The sequence below is a fragment of the Carcharodon carcharias genome, chromosome 2 (genome assembly GCF_017639515.1).
Source record: "Carcharodon carcharias isolate sCarCar2 chromosome 2, sCarCar2.pri, whole genome shotgun sequence".
NCBI lineage: Eukaryota > Metazoa > Chordata > Chondrichthyes > Lamniformes > Lamnidae > Carcharodon > Carcharodon carcharias.
The window spans coordinates 215,919,850-215,944,398 of record NC_054468.1 but is presented as its reverse complement, the minus strand read 5'-3'; the positions used below and the strand labels follow the sequence as shown (position 1 = coordinate 215,944,398).

The following is a 24,549-nucleotide window of genomic DNA, read 5'->3' as shown; positions in this document are numbered from 1 at the left end:
AACAATGCAGAATATAAGGCAATTTAACTGGTGTTTAAAATTATGAAAGGTTGGATTAGGGGAGATAGAAACAGGCAGTTTCCTGCAGTTCAGCAACCAAAAGCAAAGATCCATAGATACAAGGTTAAATGCATGAGGTTTAGCTTTAGCAGGAGAAACTTCTCTAAGCCAGTTGCAAAACTTTGGAATTCACTTCCATTGTCAGTGGTTGAGACAGAAATTACACGAACATTCAAGATTGATTGGATAGGTAAATAAAGGCAGAAGGGTTGAAGGATTATGGGAACAAAATCAGTGAGTGCAATTAAAACTATTTGCTTGAGTGGAGAGTAAATGCCAATTCAAACTGGTTGGTCATATAGCTTGTTCTTGTAACTTTTATGTATTTCTATGTACCCCTCTGTGCTTCATTGAGACGCAAAGGATTGTCATTTGATGCACAGAAGGATGTTAAAACTGCTGGAACTGTGCCCCAGCATGAGTCTGCTCCTTCAGATGGTGGAGAAAAAAAAAATTGCTCACTGCAGGATTAGGCAAAAGCCAATAAATTCTCCTGAGGGGACAAAACTCTAAAGGGACTGACCAATTGTGAGGTTATGCATCACATACAACGAGTTAAGATAGATACTGAGGAAGTTAAAAGAGCCAAAGCCAGGCCAGCAGAAGTAACAAAGGCCCATGAAGGGCCCATAAAGGTTAAAAAGGATGCAGGAAGAGAACCGGTGGTTTGGTTGGTAGACACCTTCTTAGCAGATTTAAATGGGGACCAGGGAGTTCCCAAAAATAACGAATATAATGCTCCATGCAGTTGAAGGGCACAGGGGAGTACAGCAGGAGCATTCCAGGGACATGGAACAGGTTAGTGGAAAGCCTTTTCCCAAATCAGAGGAGAAAGGGGAGGGAATATACCCCAAAACAAACAAGGCTCGGAAACCACAAGGGGAGATATGAGTGAAACCGATGCAGAGTTAACCACTGGTAAGCAAAATGAAACAGACCAAGTTTTAAACCTCAACCAGAACAGCAGTGTGGATGAAAAATTCACAAAAAGTGAAGTGCTGAACACCAGTCTGGAATTCCGATAGGAGGCAAAAATCAAATTACAGCCCACTAACCTCCTAGCAATTAGATTTCTGAAAGTGTTTGGGTTTGAGCTAATAAATTCGGAGATTATAGAGGTGGATTATAGAGCAAGGGGTTAAAATCGACTAGATGAGACCAAGCTAGCAATCAAGAAAATTTGCATACCAAGAGCCTCTGTAATAAGCAGCATTACAGCAGAGCTAATGGGAGGTACAGAATGCCGCGACAGATAACCAAGAGCAGCTTGGCTGCGACCAGCAACCCTGGAAGCTAACAGCCACGTACAAGTACCAAACCCTTTAGATGATACTTAGTTTGGGGTTACGGCAGGAAAAAGGCACAGGGTTTCTAACAAAATTCTCTGTCAAAAGAATAACGCAAATTCAAACCCCTGATGCAAGTCTAATTTGTCCAAATGAAAGCAGGTTTCATTTGTGACCATCATCTGAAAGGGAAAAGCAATCCAGAGTCTAATGTAATTTAGGTTATCTGGGTACCAAAACCACAGTAGAACATAACTCATGCAATTAGATTAAAAGTGTGAATGAGTGTGCATGTGCTGTTTTTCATTCTCTTAATATTTAGACGTCAGTAATGAAATACTGATTGAAATTTGCATTTCATTCCTTGTGAGGTAGAGGTATCACAATGATGTGACTTGTGCATGAGTGATATTAATCTGTAATTTCATCAGCTGATCGAACTTAAATTGAACTGTTTAAAAAGGACTTTTTTAAAAAAACAAGCAAAGACACTGACTTAAGATGGCTGCCACAAGTCATGATATCTGGTATTACCAGTTGGCCAGTTTTCTGGAAGGTTCCAATGTGGAGTACAATTAAGACATGCTCAAAAATGCTCATGGAATTTCACACCTATAAAATCAAGAACAACTTCAAAAGATTAACTGAAACCATACTGGACCTCAAATTTGCACTTCTATAAAGCTGCCTCACAAGTGGAGACAGAAAGTCTACCAGGACAATAGCTATATGGAATGGTGTTTTTCCTGTCTCAAGATCGATAATGAATCATTCAGAATCTAACAGCTGGGATATTACAGAACCTAATCAACTGAGCATTGGGACAATAGCCACAGTCTGTCCGGACATAAGCTAAGCAAAGACCTTCACTATGGGGAGAGAGGTCATATGACTAGGATAACCATTTTTGAAATCTCTTAATACAACATGCAGGCTGCTAAAACAGTTGGCTGCGGGAACCTGTCGGTGGAGCAGTAATTCTCTCCCTCTTCCCTTCTCTCCAGAGTTAAGTTCGCCTCTCTCTGTGACAGTTTTAAAAATCCAGCACAGAGATAGTGAAAATCGAAAGGAACCTCAGGTGCAATAATCATCCAACTTTTGGAAAAGATGGATTACATTTTCAAAACAAATTGTCTCTAGCAATAGTAGTTTTACATGGGCTTCAACTCCTGGAATTTCAAGACCACTATGGGGAAAAATCTGCCACAACCACAGATACCAGCAAAGGACTTGTAAACAGTGAACTCTCTATTTTTTACCTTTTAGTATTGAATTTTAATTCGGCTGAAAAGTAACTTCCCACTGCATAGCTTGAAATTCTGCATGTATGTGTGTATGCGCATGCGTAACTGCACAAGAATGAGAAGGAGAGAGTTGCGAAGGCCAGATGTGGTTTATCTTTTAAAATATTTTTATGTCTTTACCTAAGCGGGTTCTTAACTCAATAAAAACTAACCTCTTTTGTTTTAAACTCAAGAAAGCCTGCGAGACTAATTTCCTCGCAATCAGCACATAAATGGTTAAGCATAGACTGAGTGCATACCTTCATCCTTACAAATTCACAGAAGAAACCCTGTTACAGTCAGACTTGGGAATGGTAGGATAGGGGATTCATTTTTTTACCCCGCCTCATGTGGCCATAACAATAGTCTTGTAATATTTTCTCCCTTTGTGTTTTTATCCAGTTATTTTTTGAATGTTACTACTATCGAATATGGTTTCACCACCCTTTCAGGCAAAGCATTCCAGATCACAACTTGCTGCATAAAAAAAAGTTCCCTTATGCCGCCTCTGGTTCATTGCCAATCACCTTAAATCAGTGTACTTTGGTTGCTGATTTTTCTGCCGCTTGAAATGGTTTCTTCTAATTTACTCCCATCAAAACCACACCTGATTTTGCCCCCACACGGTGCCTTTCTGAGGCTGGTAATCTGTAATACTCACTCACAAAAAATTTCACATTTCATGTTGAAATCACTAACTGAATCTTACTTTTAATAACATATAAAATTCATGCAAAAATAATTATACCATCATTCCTATGACTAGATGATCAGATGTGGCTAGGAGTTGATAGGGAAATAATTTTAGATGATTTATCTTGACATATTTATATACAAGAATTTGAAGCTATAGGAACTGAAATTATTAAAATATCTACAGACTGATAGAACTGGATTATGTAGATTCATTACTAAATGTGCCTTTTTCCAATTAGTTGCTATATAACCAATAATCTGCTTTTATAACATTTTGATCTCTGGTCAGGCTAACAACCTGTCCAAAAAAAGCATCTGTGTTATAGAAAAATCCATAAGCACTTTCTGCTGGATGTCAACGAGTGGAAGAAATAAGTTGTCTTGTGTGCTGTTATGCAAGGGAGAGACAGAAGATGATAACAGCTTTATAGCTCAAAGGAAAAATACAATACTGGACGAAAAAAAATGCCTGTGCTGACCAAGACCAATCCATAGTTAAAATGGCCAATTTATGAACAGCATTCATAAAAGTGAACATTACAAGATGATTGTCATTCAGAATTATTTTAAAAATCATCTTTCATAAACAAAACATCTACCCCAGGCCGCAGTGATACATAATTTATTGTATTAAACAGATTCAGACAGAAAAATTGCTAGAAGCACCAAGATGTCACTGCCATTTACATCAATGAGTCAGAAGCTACATTTTTGTGTCAAGTGCAGCCAGTAGATAATGGGTAACAAGAGTTCAATATTAATAAGGTGAAATAACAAGAAATAAAACAGGATGTAGTCAAGCCAGAAGCTATAGCAGAATGCTGGATTCCCACAGGGCTGAAGTTCAAATCCCACCTTTCACTGATGCTCAAAAGTTTCTACTCTCATTAGGCAAGTTTAGCCACTTGGATGAGAGCTCCTAAATATCAGACAGCTTTAAACAATCCTCACCTATAAGACCCAGACACAATACCACCAAGAGCACAAGAAAGTCCATGGCTTTAATGCCCCAACTCCTATCAGTCTTAGCGAATGGGCAAATGCTTAGCAGGCGGTGGCAGTAATTAGAATGCACAGGAAGAAATTTAGGGGATAGAACCAATTTCAAAGAAATATCAAAAATATAGTTTCCTCAATTAGAATTTCTTGTAAATAACTACAATTGCTTTATTGTTGCCAATTAGAAGCTATGTAATTTGTGATTTCTTTTTGCTTCTGATTTAGGGAAAGGGTCGTTGTGCTCAGAAACTTATTGTACAATCATATAGTACTAAAACGTTTAATACAAAAACTAAAATACGAACAACCTCAGCTGAAAAGACCAAGTAAATAGTCCTTTGGTTTCCGATGATTTTGTTTGTTATTAAAGACAATTACATATACAATATCAATCTTGTGGCATTTCAAACAAAAATATTTTCATTTCAGTCCAATGTTTAGCCATGATAACATATCAGGTTAACAAATCAAATCCTCTCTGATCAGTGTAGAATACTGACAACTGGGCAATTTGTTAGTCAATGACGCAACAATTACACAAGATGTGGTGGGAGCAGTGCAAGTAGTAATGGCACCAACAGTTAAATTTAATCCTGCTTCATCTATATATGGCATCTCAGCGTTCATTCTGAAGCCATACTCGATAAAATTATTTAGCTTTAACATGTTCTTCATTCTTTATGCTGTTCAATCTCCACATACAAATGAACAGTCAGCCACTTAAGAGGAGGAAAAACAGGGGGATGCAGTCAGCTAAGGATAGGTACATAAAGACCATGATACTCAAGTGATCCTTCCCCTCCACTTCTGATGTACATGCAGGCCTCAATCTGCAAATTTGCACCAATTCTTAAGGAGAAAGTTAAAAGATAAAATAAAATGGTGGCTTATGCTATGCTGAACTGGCTGAGAGAAAACAGTGTGAGTAGGCAAAGGATGAAGGCCATTTTATAATAGATAGTGGAACCTTCATTCAATCTCCCAGATAGTGCTGAAAACTGAAATATACAATTTTGAATTCAGCCTAGCCCTCTGGAAATTTTAATAAAAGTTCCCAATTTTTCCTCCTTCAACTTGTTTAAAATTAAACAGAGCCCCTCTTTGCTTTTCATTTAATATCTTACCCACTCGGATTTTGGACTGAGGAAAAGAATGATGGCCCTACAGTCCCCATAACTGAATGATGAGATCAGCTTGGAGCATCAAAGCACTAGTTATCATCAACTGCTAGAACGTACCTTAATCTGTTGGTGTAAGTATCCACACACGTTTTCATTTTTGCTAGTAAAGTGCCAACAGAAGTCTGTGTTTCGGAATGCTCCTCATCTTCCTCACTGTTATCACCAGACAAAGGCAGTAGAAGAGGCACAAGGGATATGCATGAAGCAATGGCACGCAGCAACTCCAGTAGAGCTCTATACAGAGGAACATGTCTGGCCATGTCAAGCACTGCAGGAAAATGAGAGAAGTGTAAAAAAGAAATAAACCTACATGAATGCAAAACAGTGGCATGGCTCTTCTTACAAAATAAGTCACCAGAAATTACTAACACAGTTATATATCTTACATTGTTTTCTTTAAAGAATTTGTCAGTTTTACATTTGAGGCAATTTGTGTCAGCATCACTCCTATATGGCGGGGGTAATATGACCAGGTGCAGAGATATGTTCATTCTCTCCCAGTCTCCGAAGTGGATCTCCCAATTGCACCAATGCAATTTTCTTTACTTTCTATACTGACTACCTTATGGCATGAGAAATCGTGCAGATTTTCAGTCAATTTTGATTTGTGAGCTCACTAGGAATCTGGTTGAGGGCGACCAAAATCTTTTTGCCATTACAGGAGGAGGCTGCCAGTCCAGTATGTTCAGGTTGGGTTCAGACCTAGACTCACTGAGTGCTGAAAAGGCAGTGTGCTAAACTATTATCATTAAACTATTCCCAATTATCATTGCAATGTAAATCAGTTAATAAGAATGGCAGAAATTGAACAGAAATAAATAAATTAGTGATACATATGGCTGTAAAAATATTTAAATGCAGTTTTCTATACGCTGACACAATTAACAGGCAACACTACTTAGAGCCATTTTACAGTGCTAATGGAAATGTCAAAATCCAGTGTACAAAGCATGCTTGCTTCAATGCACTGTTATAAGGGGCTTTCCCAAGATAACAGCTCATTTGTCACTCCTCATATTTAGAGTGCTAGTGAGCCCTATACATTAAGTCTCAGTTTCCTAAATAAAAAATTGCAGTTACACAATAAAAAAATTGTTCCAAGGTTTTTAACATCAGTTACATTTTGAACCAACATTTTCCCAAGGTTGAATGGCCCTTTTATAAAATTTGTCAGTTCTAAACAAAGGCATTAGTAAAAGTATTGTTCATTGAATTCTGCATTACATTTCTAAATTAATTTCTTTCTGACCAGCATCACCATTTTTTTAAAAATGCAAGGTTCTGATAAAAAGAGAGAAATAGTTTTACTCAACACAAAAAATCAGAAATACCTGGAAAAACTCAGCAGCATTGGCAGAGAAGAGCAAAGTTGACGTTTCGAGTCCTCAATGCCGCCGGGGGCGGTGAAGGGATTTTTTCGGCATTCCGTAGGGAGCGTTCCCTCCGTGACACCCTGGTCCACTCCTCCATCACCCCCTATTCCTCAACCCCCACCTCCGGCACCTCCCCATGCAAACACAAAATATGCAACAACTGCCCCTTCACTTCCTCTCTCTTCACTGTCCAAGGGCCCAAACACTCCTTTCAAGTGAAGCAGCATTTCACTTACATTTCCCCCAACTTAGGCTACTGCATTTGTTGCTCCCAATGCGGTCTCCTCTACATTGGAGAGACCAAACGCAGACTGGGTGACCGCTTTGTAGAACACCTTCGGTCTGTCCGCAAGAATGACCCAGACCTCCCTGTTGCTTGCCATTTCAACACTCCACCCTGCCCTCTTGTCCACATGTCTGTCCTTGGTTTGCTGCATTGTTCCAGTGAAGCTCAAGGCAAACTGGAGGAACAGCACCTCATCTTCCGACTAGGCACTTTACAGCCTTCCGGACTGAATATTGAGTTCAACAACTTTAGATCTTGAACTCCCTCCTCCATCCCCACCCCCTTTCCGTTTCTTCCCCCTCCCTTTTGTTTTTTCCAATAATTTATATAGATTTTTCTTTTCCCACTTATTTCCATTATTTTTAAATGTATTCCACCCCACCCCCACTACAGCTACCTTGCTTGTCCTGCTCTCCAATCTTAATTAGCACATTCTTTTAGATAATATCACCACCTTCAACACCTCTTTGTCCTTTTGTCTGTGACATCTTCTGGTTATCTCCTATCGCTGCTTGCTTGTCTCCCCCCCCCCCACCAAAACCAGCTTATATTTCACCCTTTTCCTATTTCTACTTAGTTCTGTTGAAGGGTCATGAGGACTCGAAACGTCAACTTTGCTCTTCTCCACCGATGCTGCCAGACCTGCTGAGTTTTTCCAGGTATTTCTGTTTTTGTTTTGGGTTTCCAGCATCCACAGTTTTTTGTTTTTATTAAATAGTTTTACTCGTTGAGACTCTTTGGGTAGAGATTAAGAGACACGCATTTGAAATATCGGGCTACTTCTCGAGCTTAGTGACTATAAAATTACTACAACTCTAATAGATTTTCACCAAAATTATTGAATGTTCAAATTAATTACATACGATTTTTAAAAGTATGAAATGATGTAGCATACTATACTGCACGATCTGCATTTATATTGCAGAGCTTCAATGTACTGTAAACTGCCATTTCCTTTCAATAATCTGGATAAATTCCAAATGCTTAACAGCAGTAACATTTATGATTAATGCTGCAATATTCTTGCTTACATCTGCTTCCAAACCATTTACTGCCAGCATTGTACACATTGCCATTACCTACATGCTCAGACAACAATATGAAACCACTCTTCCTTGGGATGACTTAAAATGAAATAGAGATAGATGCATAGAGTGGATATTAAACTACTATCTAGTACATTTAAGTTCTTACAAGCACCTTTGTTGTTTAACATTCATCACTACCTTTCTCTCATTAAAAAACTGCTTACATATTCAGACCTCGAACATTGAAAAAAAAAACTGAACAGGAGCTACATGAGTCCATCGCAAAATCTACTGAGTGCTTACTGAGCAAGACAGATGTGGAATAGAAATAAACTGCAAACTAAAAATGCATACAAATTCTTGATTACATTTCACAATCATTAAATAGCCCCGTCATCATTTTTGAGGACAGGAACAGGAAGAAAAGTGACAGGGATTTTCAGGCATCAAGGCCTCGATATGAACTGGGATAGGCGGGAGAGCGTTGGGGATGAAATGTGCGGAACGTGACCCTAAGTCCTGCATAGGTACCTACCATCAATTTTTAAAATTCATTAATGGGATGTGGGCATTGTTGGCTTGACCAGCATTTATTGCCCATCCCTAACTGCCCTTGAGAAGGTGGCGGTGAGCTGCTTTCTTGAACTGCTGCAGTCTATGTAGTGTAGGTGCACTCACAGTGCTGTTATGAAGGGAGTTCCAGGATTTTGACCCAGCAACAGTGAAGGAACAGCAGTATATTTCCAAGTCAGGATGGTGAGTGACTTGGAGGGGAACTTCCTGGTGGTGGTGTTCCCATCCATCTGCTGCCCTTGTCCTTCTAGGTGGTAGTAGTCGTGGATTTGGAAGGTGCTGTCTAAGGAGCCTTGGTGAATTCCAGTAGTGCATCTTGCAGATGGTACACATTGCTGCTACTGTGCGTCGGTGGTGGAGGGAGTGAATGTTTGAGGATGTGGTGCCAATCAAACGGACTGCTTTCCCAGCTTCTTCAGTGTTTTCGGAGCTGCACTCATCCAGGTAAGTGGGGAGTATTCCATCGCACTCCTGACTTGTGCCTTGTAGCCGGTGGACAGGCTTTGGGGAGTCAGGAGGTGATTTACTCGTGAGGAGTTCTCAAAGTTCCCACATTTTTCATATCATCAACAAGGATATGACCTATGGACTTTTATGGCAGAGGACCCAACTGCTGAGTTAAATGTAGAACCCTGCAGACAGGAGGCTAGGCCCATGAAGGCCTGGGACTGGACATTCCCAACTGAAGAACCTTCGCAGATTCCACAGACCAGGACCATGTGGGGATGGCAGGCCCCAGAGGACATAAAGAGTGTACCCCAAAACTGCAACTGGCTTACCTGGCTGGATTCTGAACTGTCAACGAACCCTGGTTGGTGAGCATGATCCCTGGCCTCTCCTAGTTCAATTTAGTTAGGTTTTGGGGGTGGGACAAGGGTAAGGGGATTGGTGTGATTTTCACTCATTATGCCATGTGTTCCCCATTCTTAACTAAGTGTACTTTGTAGGTCTGTATAATCTCAGTGTAATCCTAATGTTATAAGTTCACTTGTGACTTCAATAAACCCAGTTTTTTTTTCTTGCACCAAAACCAGTTGTCTGCTGCACTTTGTCACAATCCCCAAGTAAGTTCAAGGTCTAGAACCCAGGGAGTGGGAGCGATTCGGACCGCTCAGAAGTCAGAGGTGAAGCTGACACACACCACCACCTGCTTCACTCGTCACATGATTCCTATCCTCTGACCTGCTCTTTCGGCCACAGTATTTATACGGCTAGTCCAGTTCAGTTTCTGGTCAATGGTAGCCCCCAGGATGTTTACTGTGGGGGATTCAGTGTTGGTAATGCCATTGAACATCGAGGAGCGATGATTGGATTTTCTCTTGTTGGAGATGGTCATTGCCTGACACTTGTGTGGCACAAATGTTACTTGCTACTTGTCAGCCTAAGCCTGGACATTGTCCAGGTCTTGCTGCATTTGGACAGGGACTGCTTCAGTATCTGAGGCATCGTGAATGGTGCTGTACATTTTGCAATCATCAGCGAACATCCCCACTTCTAACAGATGTCAAATTATGCAAGCCAACACTAATTAATTGATTGTTGCCTCATCAGGAAGTTTCTAACAATGAGAAACCATGGTCATTTCTGATGGCCCAAAGTATGTTTGAAATCTTCCCTTGATATTTATGCTTTATTATGGGGGATATCTTTTTACCTACCATTTATACCAGCTTACACCAAGAGAAAGAGGCACATAATCAGGGTGATGCACCATGCTCTTCAGTTTCCCACTGTGCTGTGCTGCTAATGGAGTTTTAAAGGAGTCTAATGAACTTTTCTTATCAAAATGATTGATCTTAAACTCATGGCCAGAAGTTAGCAAAGGCAGATATTTATATGGCACCAGTTAAGTTATAGCGCCTAGCCTGAGCTACATGATCTGGCAGCATGGTGTCAAGAAAGATCTGAAGCAAATTCTGGGTAGGGAATACTATTTCCAGTGCATGTCATTGTCATGGTTAACTGCGCAGCAATGTTATCTCAGATGTTTCTCACACTTGGGTCATTTCACCTCATAAGGAATTAATAGTGATAGAGCTAATGAAAAAGTCCTATTCTGTTCGTTCAAGTATTGGAGGGAGGTGAAATGGTGGCCATTCTTTAGCACTCATTAAATATTAAGATTATAACAGCTTTTGTGTACTATCAACACTGAAAGCTCAAACAGAATGTACTGCAGCACACTTGCAGATAAGATTTTATTTATTCATTCATGGGATTTGGGTGTCACTGGCTAAGTCAGCATTTATTGCCCATCCCTAATGGCCCTCAAGGCGGTGGTGGTAAGCTGGCTTCTTGAATCGCTGCAGTCCATATAATGTAGGATCAACAACAGTGCTATTAGGAAGGGAGTTCCAGGATTTTGACTCGGTAACACTGAAGGAATGGCAATAAAATTCCAAATCAGGCTGGCATGTGACTTGGAGGGGCACTTGCAAGTGGTGGTGTTCCCATGCATTTGCTGTCCTTGTCCTTCTAGATGGTAGAAGTCGGAGGTTTGGAAAATGCTGTCGAAGGAGCCTTGTTGAGTTGCTGCAGTGCATCTTGTAGATGTTACACATTGCTGTTGCCATACGTCAGTGGTGGAGGGAGTGAATGTTGAAGGTGGTGGAGGGGGTGCCAATCAAGAAGACTGATTTGTCCTGGGTGGTGTTGAGGCAAGTTGAGAATATTCCATCACACTCCTGACTTGTAGACAGGCTTTGGGGAGTCAGGAGGTGAGTTACTCTCTGCAGAATTCCCAGCCTCTGATCTGCTCTTGTAGCCACAGTATTTATATGACTAGTCCAGTTCAGTTTCCAGTCAAAAGTAACCCTTCAGGATGTTCATAGTGGGGGATTCAGTGATGGTAATGCTATTGAATTGAATTTGCTCTTGTTGGAGATTGTCATTGCCTGGCACTTGTGTGGTGCGAATGCTACTTGCCACTTATCAGCCCAAACCTAAATAATTCCATGTCTTGCTGTATATAGACATAGACTGCTTCAGGATCTGAGGAGTTATGAACAGTGCTGAATGTTGTGCAATCATCTGTGAACATCCCCACTTCTAACCTTATGATGGAGGGAAGGTCATCAATGAAACAGTTGAAGACAGTTGGGCCTAGGACACTACTCTGAGGAACTCCAGCAGCAAAATCCTGGGATGGAGATGATTGACCTCAAGCAACCACAATCGTCATCTTTGTGCTGGTGTGACTCCAACCAGTGGAGAGTTTTCCCCTGATTCGCATTGATTTCAGTTTTGCCAGGGTTCCTTGATGGCATACTCGGTCAAATGCTGCCTTGCTGTCAAAGGCAGTCACTCCACCTCACCTCTTTAGTTCAGCTCTTTTTAGGGCTGTTTGGGCCAAGGTCAGGAGCCAAATGGCCCTGGCGAAACCCAAACTAAGAATCAGTGAGCAGGTTATTGCTGAGTAAGTGACGCTTGATAGCACTATCGACGACATTTTCCAGATGATTGAGATTAGACCGATAGAGCTGCAATAGGTTGGGTTGGATCTGTCCTGCTTTTTGTGGATATGACATACCTGGGCAATTTTTCACAATGCTGGGTAGATGCCAATATGGTAGCTGCACTGAAACAGCTTGGCTAGGGGTGCAACTAGTTCTAGAGCACAAGTCTTCAGTACCATGACATCATTTGAGCCTGTCTTAGGCTCCTGTAAATCTGAGCTGTGTACTGGCACTCCAGATCATTGAGCTCCCAGTAATTGTCAGGCCAGAATTTAGGAATTGTATACCCCTCTTTACAATCATCCATGGCTGCATCTTGTTATCAGTTCAACACCATTACAATTTTCTTCTTTTAGTTCTTGTATCCAAAAAATATACATTATCATGGTATGCTTAATACCATGATAATGTATGCTCAAGGCAGGAAGTGTTTAGAAACGATGTCAAATCCAATTCCTTCTCTCTTGCAGCAGGGGAGAAAAAATAATGTACATAAACACTCAACGTACAGCATTACGTTGCAATATTATTTTCTCCAATGCTACTGACCCCATTCGCCTGGTTTACCTGGAATCAGTCCTCAGTTTGTTGCCCAAAATCAAAACGCTTCTTTAAAAAATATCAATTTTAAATTAGTCCTGGGACCTCCCTAACCACAAGAATTAAAAAATCATTCTCACAATTTAATATTTAGCAGAGGTTGGCTCACAAAGGGGAGGATTTCCATAAAAGTCTCAGAGGACCACCACAAAATGAATGAATAATTGCAGGCTACCAGAACATTTTATGCACCATTAGACAAGTAATCTCACGTGGGCACGAACATACTTTATGGCATCACATGTGGATTCTTGCAGAATACTTACAAAAATCATAGGAGCTATTGTTGAACCAATTGCTCAATCTGGTATGAATTCACATGCTATTTATGCATTTTCTTTATACTGAAGAACAGCAGCACAATTTAATGTTGCTTAATAATTCTAATTCTTCCCCTTTACTATACAGAGATGTTTGATGCAAGAATAGCTGCACCTAATGGCCCATTAAATAGGTAATATCGAGCAGCACTAAATTCTCTTTCCAAACCATTTAACATCCTCAGTACAGCTTAATTGGATGAAAATAGCTATCCTGCCACAACTATGACATAAGAAAATCTAAACACTAATTCATCAATACTTGAGATGCATAAGATGTACAAATATAATGCCGAGCATTTACATTTTTTGCGAGCTGCTTCTCCTATATCAGTCTTTAAACGTATCCTAAATCTGCTTATTTTAAATGCACCAAAAGAAGAAAGAGTCCCTTAAGGCTCTAATTTTGGAATTACTTACCTTTGTCAATCCACTCCAGTTTAGGGAAACATTTCCCCAAACAACCATTTGGGCTCAAGATTTCCAGGAAAATTGAATGTGGAGCTTTAAGATAAGGTAGACAGGAAGGAGCTTTTCCGCTTGGTGGAGGGTTCAATAAGCAGGGGGCATAGATTTAAGGTAAGAAGCAGGAGGTTTAGAGGGGATGTGAGGAAGAATTTTTTCACCCAGAGGGTGGTGGGAATTTGGAATGCACTGCCTGAAAGGGTGGTAGAGGCAGATACCCTCACAACATTTAAGAAGTATTTGGGCATGCACTTGCGATGCCATGGCATACAAGGCTATGGGCCTAGTGCTGGAAAATGGGATTAGAACAGTTTAGGTACTTGTTTGAGCAGCGCAGACTCGATGGGCCGAAGGGCCTTTTTCTGTGCTGTAGACCTTATGATTCAACCCATGATTTCTAATTTACATTAAATTACCAAAGATATTTGCTGCAAGGAAGCCTCCTCTGCAGTTGATGTTTATTTCAAGGAGTGACTTGCCATAAATATCAAAAAATTTCCCTTTGACGTTGTAATATGATCTGATGGTGCATCATTAACAGCAACAGACCCAGTGCAGGTTTATAAATAGGTATCATCCTGGCCTGCATTTGTAGAGGCAGATATGAATCATTATTTTCTCCCAAAAGGTGTTACCTTAGCTATGATTTCAAACTTTAGTTTTATTTTTCCGTACAATTTCCTCCCCTTCTAAGACATTGACTGAGATCAAGGTGCTCCACAGCAGCCAGCAGTCATCTGAGAACCTTCCATAGTTGTCATTCTTCCGACGAAAACTTTGCTGCCCATACATCCTAACTCACACCAAGTCTCATTCACCCATCACCCTTTTGCTTGCTGACCTATACTGGTCTCTGGTCCATAATACTTTGATTTTTAAACTCTCATCCTTGTTTTGAAATTCCTCCATGCCCTCACCCCTTTCTATCTCTGTAACTTCCTCCAGTTCCACAACTCTTCAGGATTTCTGCAGTTCTCCAATTTGGCTTCTTGGGCTTTCCCAATTTTCATTGCTCGGTCACTGGTGGCCATGCCGTCAGCTGCTGGATCCCCAAACTCTGGAATTCCCTCCTTAAACCCCTCCACCATTCTCTTCCTTAAAAAGGTAGAAGTTTGGAACACTCTTCTCCAATTGGCAATAGATGCTACATCAATTGCAAATTTTAAGGCAGAGTAAGATGTCTTTTCACCAAAGGTATTAAAGGATATGGGGCAAAGGCAGGGATGTGGAGTTACACCGCAGATCTCAATGAATGGTGGAACAAGTTTGAGGGGGCTAAGTGGACTATTCTGATAAGCCCACGTAAAAGGTTTCTAACCGCTGAATGGAAAAGTTGACCCATTTGGCACTTTTCATTCAAATTCAAATGTGGCCCATAGACAAGAATATGCAGCAAGTTCGGTAGTCTGCGCGCTGGATGATCGTGCTCTGTGGGTTAAGCTGGCTGATTGGCCCTAGTTTGCATTCTTTAATAATGGCTATAGTTCAGTCTAGTACAAGTATTGTACTAAACTTCCACTGTGGGGCCCTGTCTTCAAGTCAGTTTTAGTCCAAATATTCCAGAGATATTCATGCTCAAAATTTAAAAAAAACTTGGTTTCAAATCGATTCTTGTAGGTTTCTTTGAAATTTGTGCCTAAACAGCAAATACAAAACTGTTGATGTATTGACAAACAAAATACCAAGGCTAACTGACAACCTTAGCGCTGAAAATCCATGTAGTTAATCATCAACTTCCTCACCTCTTAAGGCTATTAACCCATCTGTGCACCATCCTCAATGTCATTAGCACTTACTGATTATGGAACAAACATTCTCTTTTCACATCCTCAGGACATTCCAAAGCAGTTCACAGCCATAAAATTAATACTGCAGTGCAGCGATTCATGGATCCAAAATAAATCAGAATGTGCTGCAATCAGTCCAACATTTCAATATAAAGAGGGACTGATAGTGGAATTTTTTTTAGATATTCTTAATCTTTATGAAGTCCTATAACCCCAATTGCAGGTTGCACCACTGCTATTTTTCAAGATGAGTTTTACAGTAACAGCAGTTGTTTTAAATAAGGAGGTCCACATCACCCCACGGGGAATGATAATGGTTTAGTGACCAGTAGAGGACAGGTATTATTGGTGCAGCTGTCCACTGGCTGCCCAAAGCCATTTTCTATGGCATATAAAGCCTCCTACTTTGATAGTTTGATCATGACTTCAGAATTCCATTGGTTAACACATATTCAGTCTGCATTTTTTATATATATCTTCTCAGAAAAGAAATTGAAGTAATAAGCAACTTAATGGTTCAGAAGCTTAAGAAGTAGAAGGGGTAACTCAAATGCTTAAAACAGCTTCCAATGCTTCAACATTGAGAAAGTAAAAAGGGTACAAAACTGAACTCAACATAAAGCTTTGAAGCTCAACTGACTCTGTTGCCTAAAGAGAAATGAAGAAAATATCTGCTTTACCAGCTAAATTTCAGGCGCTGGATGACTTCCATTGCAGTCAATGTTCAGACAGCTTGCTCTATTCCTGATCACGCAAAGTATCAGTTTTGCACGAGACCTCGTCCTACACTTCAACTTGGATTTTGCAGGAAAACTGCATAACTATATGGCAACTGAGTTTTATTATTGAGATTGAAAAGTATTTAAAACATTTATTAGCACATCGATTAATGCAAATTTTACCAGTGACAACACCCCACTCCATTTAGTGCAGCTTTCCTTCTCCAACTCTTTTTCATAAAGTACCTCATGGAATGTGGCTAAGTGAGACACAATATAATGCAACAGTTGTTTACTGTACATAACCTTTTCCTAAAAGAAGGTACTGCAAGATTGTTAGCTATTAGTTATAAAGCACACTGACAAAAGCAAAAGCTCCTTTTAAGCCTAGCTATGAAGCCTACGCTCAAACAATTAATTTTTGCTCAAATAAATTGAAGGGATAAACTAAAATAATGCACCTTAACTTTGACAAAACATCCTATTAAATGACCATGATGTAATGGGATGATCAGAAAACTTAGAAATTTATTGCACTACCACTACTTTTTTATATTTATAGAAATGACAACAAATTGCCTTTTAGGAATGCTGGTGCCTCTGTTTTTGATGGAATCCTGTGGATGATCGCATTATTTCTGTCTTAATCTTTTTTAATTTAAAATTTACAGCTTCAACTTACATTACGAAGTCTACCTCAAATCTTACATTTTTATTCACTCAGACAAGAGTTATGTTTGCATACAATATATTAAAGAAAGGTGCAAAACCCATCTACTATAAAATACATTTGTATCTAGATCATGGCAATTAAGTCAGAATACTGAACTGTTGAACATAAAAACTAAATCGTTAGTATTTTGTCAGAACTAACTGGGAATCTACTTGTATGTATTAAGCGGTCAAGTTCATATTTTAATACCTGAACTGTTCTAACTTCACTATAGTTAACTGTACAAATCAATTAAATGTCAGCCATAATGAACAAATCTACTTTAATCAGGCTACGGAGCTTCTTCATACATGTATTCCCAAAGAACTGGAGAGGTTATTACTACAGAACAACTGCTTTAAGTCGCCGAAGCTGCATAAAAATTAATCCTTTGCCAATTAATAATGAACAAACAATCTAAATCAACTTACATTTATATAGCGTCTACAACATAGTAAAACATTAAAAGCACTTCACAGGAGTGTTAAAATTTTACACAGAAGGAGATCTTAGGACAATTTAGCCAAAGAGGTAGTTTTTAAGGAGCCTCATAAAAGAAAGTCAGGTGGAGGAAAATTAGGGAGGGAATTCCAGAACTTAAGGAACACAAAGGAAGCACTGCAAAACTGCTCATACCCCACAAGAAGTTATCGATATTTGTGATAATGTCCCAAATTTTGCTACACACAGGCCTAAACCCCAATCTGCTTCTGTTGTCAGCAAGTTTGCTCTGTTGTTACTAAGCCATTCAAATAATTTAATAAGTCTAAGGTTAGTTTGGTTGGTAGCAATCTTTCCAGAGTCAGAAAGCTGCACATTCGAGTCTTATTCCAGGACTTGAACAGGTGCTTAGTCTTGGCTGAAGCTCCAGTGCAGTACTGACAAAATGAGAAGTTAAAACATGGTCCTACATGCTGGTTCTGGTGGGCACTAAAAATTCCATGGCATTAGTCAGAGAGAAGCAGCAGATTAACCCAGTATCATCAATCAACACCAACCACAGATTAACGTGCTCGTAGAATTCCCAGCCCCCTGGAAGCAGCATCCCAGTACATCTCCCCCTTTACATTTCTCTGCTTTTCCACCTCATTTTCTTCCTTTAAGACACACCTTAAAACCTACCTCTTTGATCAAGCTTTTGGTCATCTGACCTAATATCTCTTCATGTGGCTTGCTATCATACTTTGTAAATTCGCCTGTGAAATGCCTTGGGAAATTTTAATACATCAAAGGCGCTATATAAATATATCTCATTGTTGTTGTTTGGTGATAGCTTTCTCACCAGCATAACCTATGCTAATCCCATTTCCCCAGGTAGATATTTTATTTCCCTAACTGGCCTATTCTTCATGCCTGGTTGCCCTGAGGTGATGATATGGGTTTCTGTAGAACTGAGCGGCTTGTTCAGCCACTTCAGAGCACCTTAAGAGTAAACCATGAAGTGTAGTCTAGAGTTATGCCTGGGACAGAGCAGGTACTGGTGGTCAATGACAAGTCATGATTTACAACATTCTGACATTAACAATAATTTCTTTCAGCATAAGCCACCGATTACCAGAATTACCGAATTTAATTTCTCAACATGCCATTGGTTTTCAAATTCTCAGTTGCTGGTCCAAAATCAAAACCTCTACAGTATCATACCCAAAACTGAGGAGAAGACAATAGCTAAAATAACCCATCCAAGATTCTTTAATAGCATATGTGCTGTCTTTCTTGCTAGGGAGGTTGGGTTCTCCCAGGAAAGTAGTCATAGATGCATAACGCCATAACTGAAATTACACAACTGCATAACACAACACATGGACATTAATCTAAAACAAGGTAATCAGGCTTAGCTGAAATATTTTTTAAGAAGTTCCAAGGAGACCCAATAAATTGATCAAGGCAAAGAAGTAAATAGAATTAGCCTATTCTGGAAGCAGGAATTCGCAGATGTCATCTTACAAGATACTCATGAACTGACACATCATGCTACTCCAGCTAATAACTTATTGCAAAAAAACTAGGAACAATTAAACTTAAGACCTGATCCACTGACATTCTAAGTTATTTAACAGCATATGTAATTTAATGAATAATTAAGGGTATTTACAACAGCCTATGTGGCTTATATTTGACTATACTGGTTACTACTAGTAACTTGCGGGAAAAAATGTCACCATCATTGCAGATGAATCAAAATCAGGATTACTTGCTGTTCTCACAAATGGTCACTGTGAATAATGCAAGTGAGCAACAGATACTACGTCCACTTATCTAGGGAGGGTTTTAACATCCGCTTGTACAGGCTGTCAATAGTACAAGTCTTCCAGAAGAAAATTGTGACCAGCTTTCAAACACTGGTTTGAAACTCTTTCCCTCTGGGCTGAACAAAGTGTCCTCTAATCATCCAAGTCCACAGCATCATTACTGTTGGTAAGTCTGCTGTACATGTTAGGAGTAAAAAAACTAGTTTTCCAGCACTAAACTCTGAGCGATTGCAACAGAATTAGTAAAACAGATACTTCACTACATCACTTTAAAAGGTTCCTAGGGAACAAAGCCTGATTCAATAGTTCCATTACAAAAAGCTGCATAGAACATTTTTCTCAGCCAGCAGTAAGAAATTATATACATTCAAGTAATGAGGATTTTCTGAAATCTTCCACTGACAGGGCAGCAACATACCCATCCAATTGCTGAAACAGTCAGTAAATACATTAATAAAACAAGTATTTCCATTTTTGCATTTTTCCTCAAGAAAGATATGGTTCCTCTAACGGTGCTCATAACCATGCAGGATATTGTTAGACAAACACATTTCCTACTGGCTGTCACATCCTTTGGACAGTGAAGCATTAACCATTTGCCTCGGCTGTCTTTACTACTGTTAAGTCTAGCCCCGAAATTGTTTTCCTTCCTCCAAATTTTGCGATCACTGGGGAACATAATAAAATCTAATCAATAATTTACAATTCCTCCTTTACTGCCTTCTTCAAAGTAAGCCAACCCTTAAAATGACTAAAATATAGCTAAAAAAATGAACACGTGTGGTCAATTTCAAACAGATTAGAAAACTTGTTTTGTTAAGCCACAGAATAAAATGCTTGTAGGGATCTGCAGCAATATTTCAGCAGACTGTTAATTACAAAGCAACGGATGAGAAAAAAATTCCAGGCATTGTCATCAGCTTGTCTCCCCAGGGAGTAGCTCATTAGCAAAAAAACAAAAAATCATTTTCCTCAAAATTATTTAAGGAATTATTAATATTTATTTCCTCACTAAAAAAGTGCTTTGCATGACAACTGCAGCTTGCATTGTAATGCTGGGCAGAGTTTGCAAGGGTGGTTTACAGCTCTTGCCTTTCATTCAGTGCCAAGTGTGTATGCATATAAGCGTCAGACCACACCAATGTATGGAATGAAGTCACTCATTATGATCTTCATATGCGATTCACGGTTAGGGAGAATTTAAAGATTTTCATAAATGCACAGCTTTGAGTAGCGTGTTCAGGGTACCATGCTCAGAAAAGAGCAAACGCCTTCTCATTTCCAAGCAAAAGCTCTGCTGTTCAGCTGTAATTGAATCTATGGTTTACTGCATTTGAAGTCACAGCATGAAACCCAGACCTCTCCTCAGATGGCTGGCAAGAGACATTTTCAGAATGCTCATTTGGAAGAAATTCTTCAGTGCACTAATGAAAAAATGGATGGAGCTCTCAGCACTTTGCTCACTGACTGCAGCTGCGGTGTGTGACCCACCAGTATTTTGCTACTAAATAGCTACTGTTATGTTTGGGTGATGGTTAAAAAAACTTCACTCTCTTTAGAGGAAAAATTGCCCTGAGAATCGAAGCAGCAAGGCATCATCCTTTCCACATCATTTGGCCTCAAAAGGGGATTAACGATGCCTAATGCCTGTTCTTGAAACCTTGTAAACCATTTCTATAATTGGCAAATCATTTTTGTTTTCCAACACCGATCCATGCTCCATACAGATACAAAGCCGCAAGAAATCTAAAGGGGGCTCAGAGCATGTTGATGCATTTTCGTTCCTGATGAAGTGTGGGGTAAGCGTTTCTTGTTCTAAAAGAATCACTGAAATGTAAAGGGATACAACAGATGGTTAATTTAAACCTATAGATTATTAGCAGTGATTGTGATGTGTTTCTGGGGAAAAAAAATGCTGTATGTCTTCGTTCTCAAGGTAACGTTGTCTTTACTAAACTGATGTTATAAAAATAATACTGCAAAATCTACATTTTCCCTTAAGTAATTTGGGCGTTCAAGAAATCAAACCATCTGAGGTGGAAACTACAGATAAGGCTAATTTAGCAGATACAGAGAGATACAAGAAAATGGAAGAAAATTTTGAGTGATCAATGATCACTTTCCGATAACTGCCTGCAGGACAATGAAATCTCATTGCTGGTAACATTAAAAATCCGAGCCTTCTCAAATGCAAACAGATGACATGTTTTCTACAGGAATAATGACTGCTTAATAACTGACTAGAACAATTTGTAAGCACTGGAAATACCATAACATCCTTAAACATTTTCGAACCTGCGGAAGATTAACTGACGACAAAAGTAAGCTATTGCCAAAGGAGACATGCAGGTTCTTGCAGAAGTTGTCATTTTGAAAAGGACTGTATACAATTGACTGAGACAATCGAAGGTGGAGGGGGGAAAAGGATTTCCTAGAACTATATCAACTTAATACAGTACTCAGCATTTATTATTTACTACAATAAATTATGCTTTATATACTTTTCCTCAGCAGACAGCTGCCGGATTACTGCTGAAAACATTCACAACAAAAATGGGCATCTCTGCCATTACTGAAGCAGAGGAAGTGAGAATCCAAGGAGAGAAAGAAGACAGAGAAGAATCTGTTCTCGCTCTTCTGGGAATAATAGGAACAATTCTAAATCTACTTGTGATCATCTTTGTATATGTCTATACTACATTCTGAAAGATAGCAAGCTGGTGAAAAAGCAATAAGCTACTACCAAAAAGTTCTTCAGAATGCATCTGCTCAACACGATTATGCTAACAAGCATTATCCATCCTTCAGAAAAATCAATACTTCAACATCTGATGAAATAACTTACATTGGCAATGTGGAACACTTGATTTCAATCATGTCAACTGGAATTTTATAACAAAATAATACAGCAAATGGGCATTACACTGACAGCCATCTATCACACAGCAAGTGCAGAACAAAATAAAAGTAGGTGCCAAAAAAGGATTGATACCAAAGTATTAGTGAACCACAAACAACAGGATGATATTTAAAAATGAATATAGCTTGAACCTTGGGAAAATGGTATGAGAAAAAAAACACGTGCATTAAAACAGAAAATCTGTACAAGGTTTCTCACAAAATTTGTCTGCAATGTTTGAATTCACAGCATTTGTTGCTAGGACTGATAGCAGCAAAATTAAAAGAACAAAGTAAACGGTAAAATTAGCTTTTGAAAATTAAACAAACTATTTATAAATTACACCCCAATATTGGTACTGGACATCAAAATTATTTCACTCTTTAACCTTGCACAATTTGCTGTTCTGGACAAGTCTCCATGTTCTGCTAAACTACTGGTTGTAATTTGTCATTTATGGCAATTTGATAAAACTCTAGTGGCTAAATTAGCCAGTAACTCAATTCACCTTTAAAAATGTTAGAGCTACATTATATGCCAGTCAACTTTTTGAAAAGGTGCCCAATGAAAATGCATACTATGGATTATACCTCATTAAAAACCTAATGTAAACATTTTGTGTGTCTGTGAACATGTATTAAGCAGCTTTATGATCTAGATGAAGCTGTGCATTTTTGCAGGTAGTTGTCAGATGAGTTTTGCCTGGCAGGGATGGGGGGCACAAAAATTGAGTGGATGCCCCAATAATTTATGTTAATGTTTCTAATTTAGATGAATCACTGCCTCAAAAACTGCTCAAGTTTCCAGACAATACTAAACTAGGAAGGGCAGTGGAATCAGACTAGACAGTTTAGAAATTGCATAGTTTGACAAGTGGGGTAAACAATGATTTTTTTTTATTTGTTCATAGGATGAGGGCATTGCTGGGTTGGCCAGCGTTAATTTAATGAGACTATTGCATAGAGGAAAAAAAAACAGGTAGTATATGTAATCTGTGACTGGTGTTGAAGCAGGTAAGAATGAAGTGGAAAAGATCTAGGAATCTTGTGGACCCAATACTTAGTGTCCAACCAGTGCAAAATGCAATCAATAAAACAGATAGGGTGTTGACTTATAGAGTTGAAACACAGAATACAAGTCAGAGAAAGCCGTGACTGAAAGGTATATTGTCTGGTCAGACCACACCTGAAGTACTGCCCCCACTGGGACACAAGACAGATATTCAAGTGTTAGAAGCAGTGCAAAGAGCAACAAAAAAGTTGATGCAGAGGCTTAAAGCTTTGCATTAAACAAAGGCAGAAGATTCCTTCGCTCGTCATATTCAGGAAATGCATCCAATCTCAGAGATGCACAAGATAACAAACCTTATGGGAAAGGTATATTCTGAGAATTAGCCTACTTTTGCCATTTTATTTAAAGGATTATAGGTTTAAACTAGCAAAAGACAAACTTAGAATTGATAAAAGAAAGTAATTCTTCACAGTGATTAACACAAGACGTGGAATCCCAGGTGGAGGAATGAAGACAAGAACTCAGGAATCATTTTAAAATCAACTAGATGATACAAAGATGGGACTTCAGGTTCAGCCTGACAATGAAATTATCCATTCAATTTCCTTGCAATTAAATCACTGTAGGTAATGTGAGAGACAATTTGTGTACAGCAGAAGCACATTAGGTCTTCTTTGAAAAGTGCCATGGGAATTTGTATGCCCCGTGGATTAATACCTCATTCAAAAGACAATACCTTTGACAGTGTAGCACTCCCTCAACATTGTACTGAACTGACAGCTTCAGGCTCTGGAGTGAGGATTGAACTCAATACCCAACTCGAGGGTGTGTGTGCTGTGAGAGCCCAGGTTGACATTTGGCCACAAAGTGATGGGCTTTAAAAAGGGAGGTTGAGTGTCGGACAAATATAACTGAAGGGTCTGCCACCAAAGGAAGATTCAAGGGTTAAAGTGAGCAGTGCTGCAGGGGCATAAAGTGGGTATTTTTAAAATGATTGTTTAAGGTATGGAGTTTGAAGCTCAGAACACAAACTGAAAATGCTTGCTAGTTTACACAGTTCTTCAGACTTAATCTTCAGAACTAGTTTAGAGGCAGGTGCACAATTTTACATTAATTAAAATGAGCACACTTCTGTCAGAGGCATCAACATTTCTTAAGGGGCTTTTAATTGGTTCAGAGAAGTGAAGGGGCTTTTAACTGATTCACATGATTACTGGGTACAACTGGTGGCCTTTGAGCCACGTGGAATTCCTTAGTTCTGTTGAATAGTCACACAGACTCGAAACGTTAACTGTGTTCCTCTCCGCAGATGCTGCCAGACCTGCTGAGTTTTTCCAGGTATTTTTATTTTTGTTTTGGAATTATACAGGATGTAAGCTTGGCCTTCCAACCCAGCTTGCACTTTCAGCATTACTGCCATTTATGGAATTTTTTTTACCAAACCTCAGAAAAGCTCACAGAAAAAGTGGCTATTTTAAAAAAAATTAGCACATGGGAAGTTTATCAGATCTGCTACTCAGTATGACCAGGTCAAATTCAGTAGCAAGCAAACCATTTTATATCC

General features: G+C 39.3%; 1 protein-coding gene across 6 annotated transcripts in view; it reads right to left on the bottom strand.

Moving 5' to 3' along the window:
- Positions 1-24,549, bottom strand: part of birc6 (baculoviral IAP repeat containing 6) — a 242,480-nt gene that overhangs the window by 39,072 nt on the left and 178,859 nt on the right. For all 6 annotated transcript variants that reach the window (XM_041180834.1, XM_041180857.1, XM_041180849.1 and 3 more), the window contains one exon: positions 5,563-5,773. In XM_041180834.1, the coding sequence (XP_041036768.1) occupies positions 5,563-5,773 (211 nt within the window). The remainder of the gene's footprint in view (positions 1-5,562; positions 5,774-24,549) is intronic.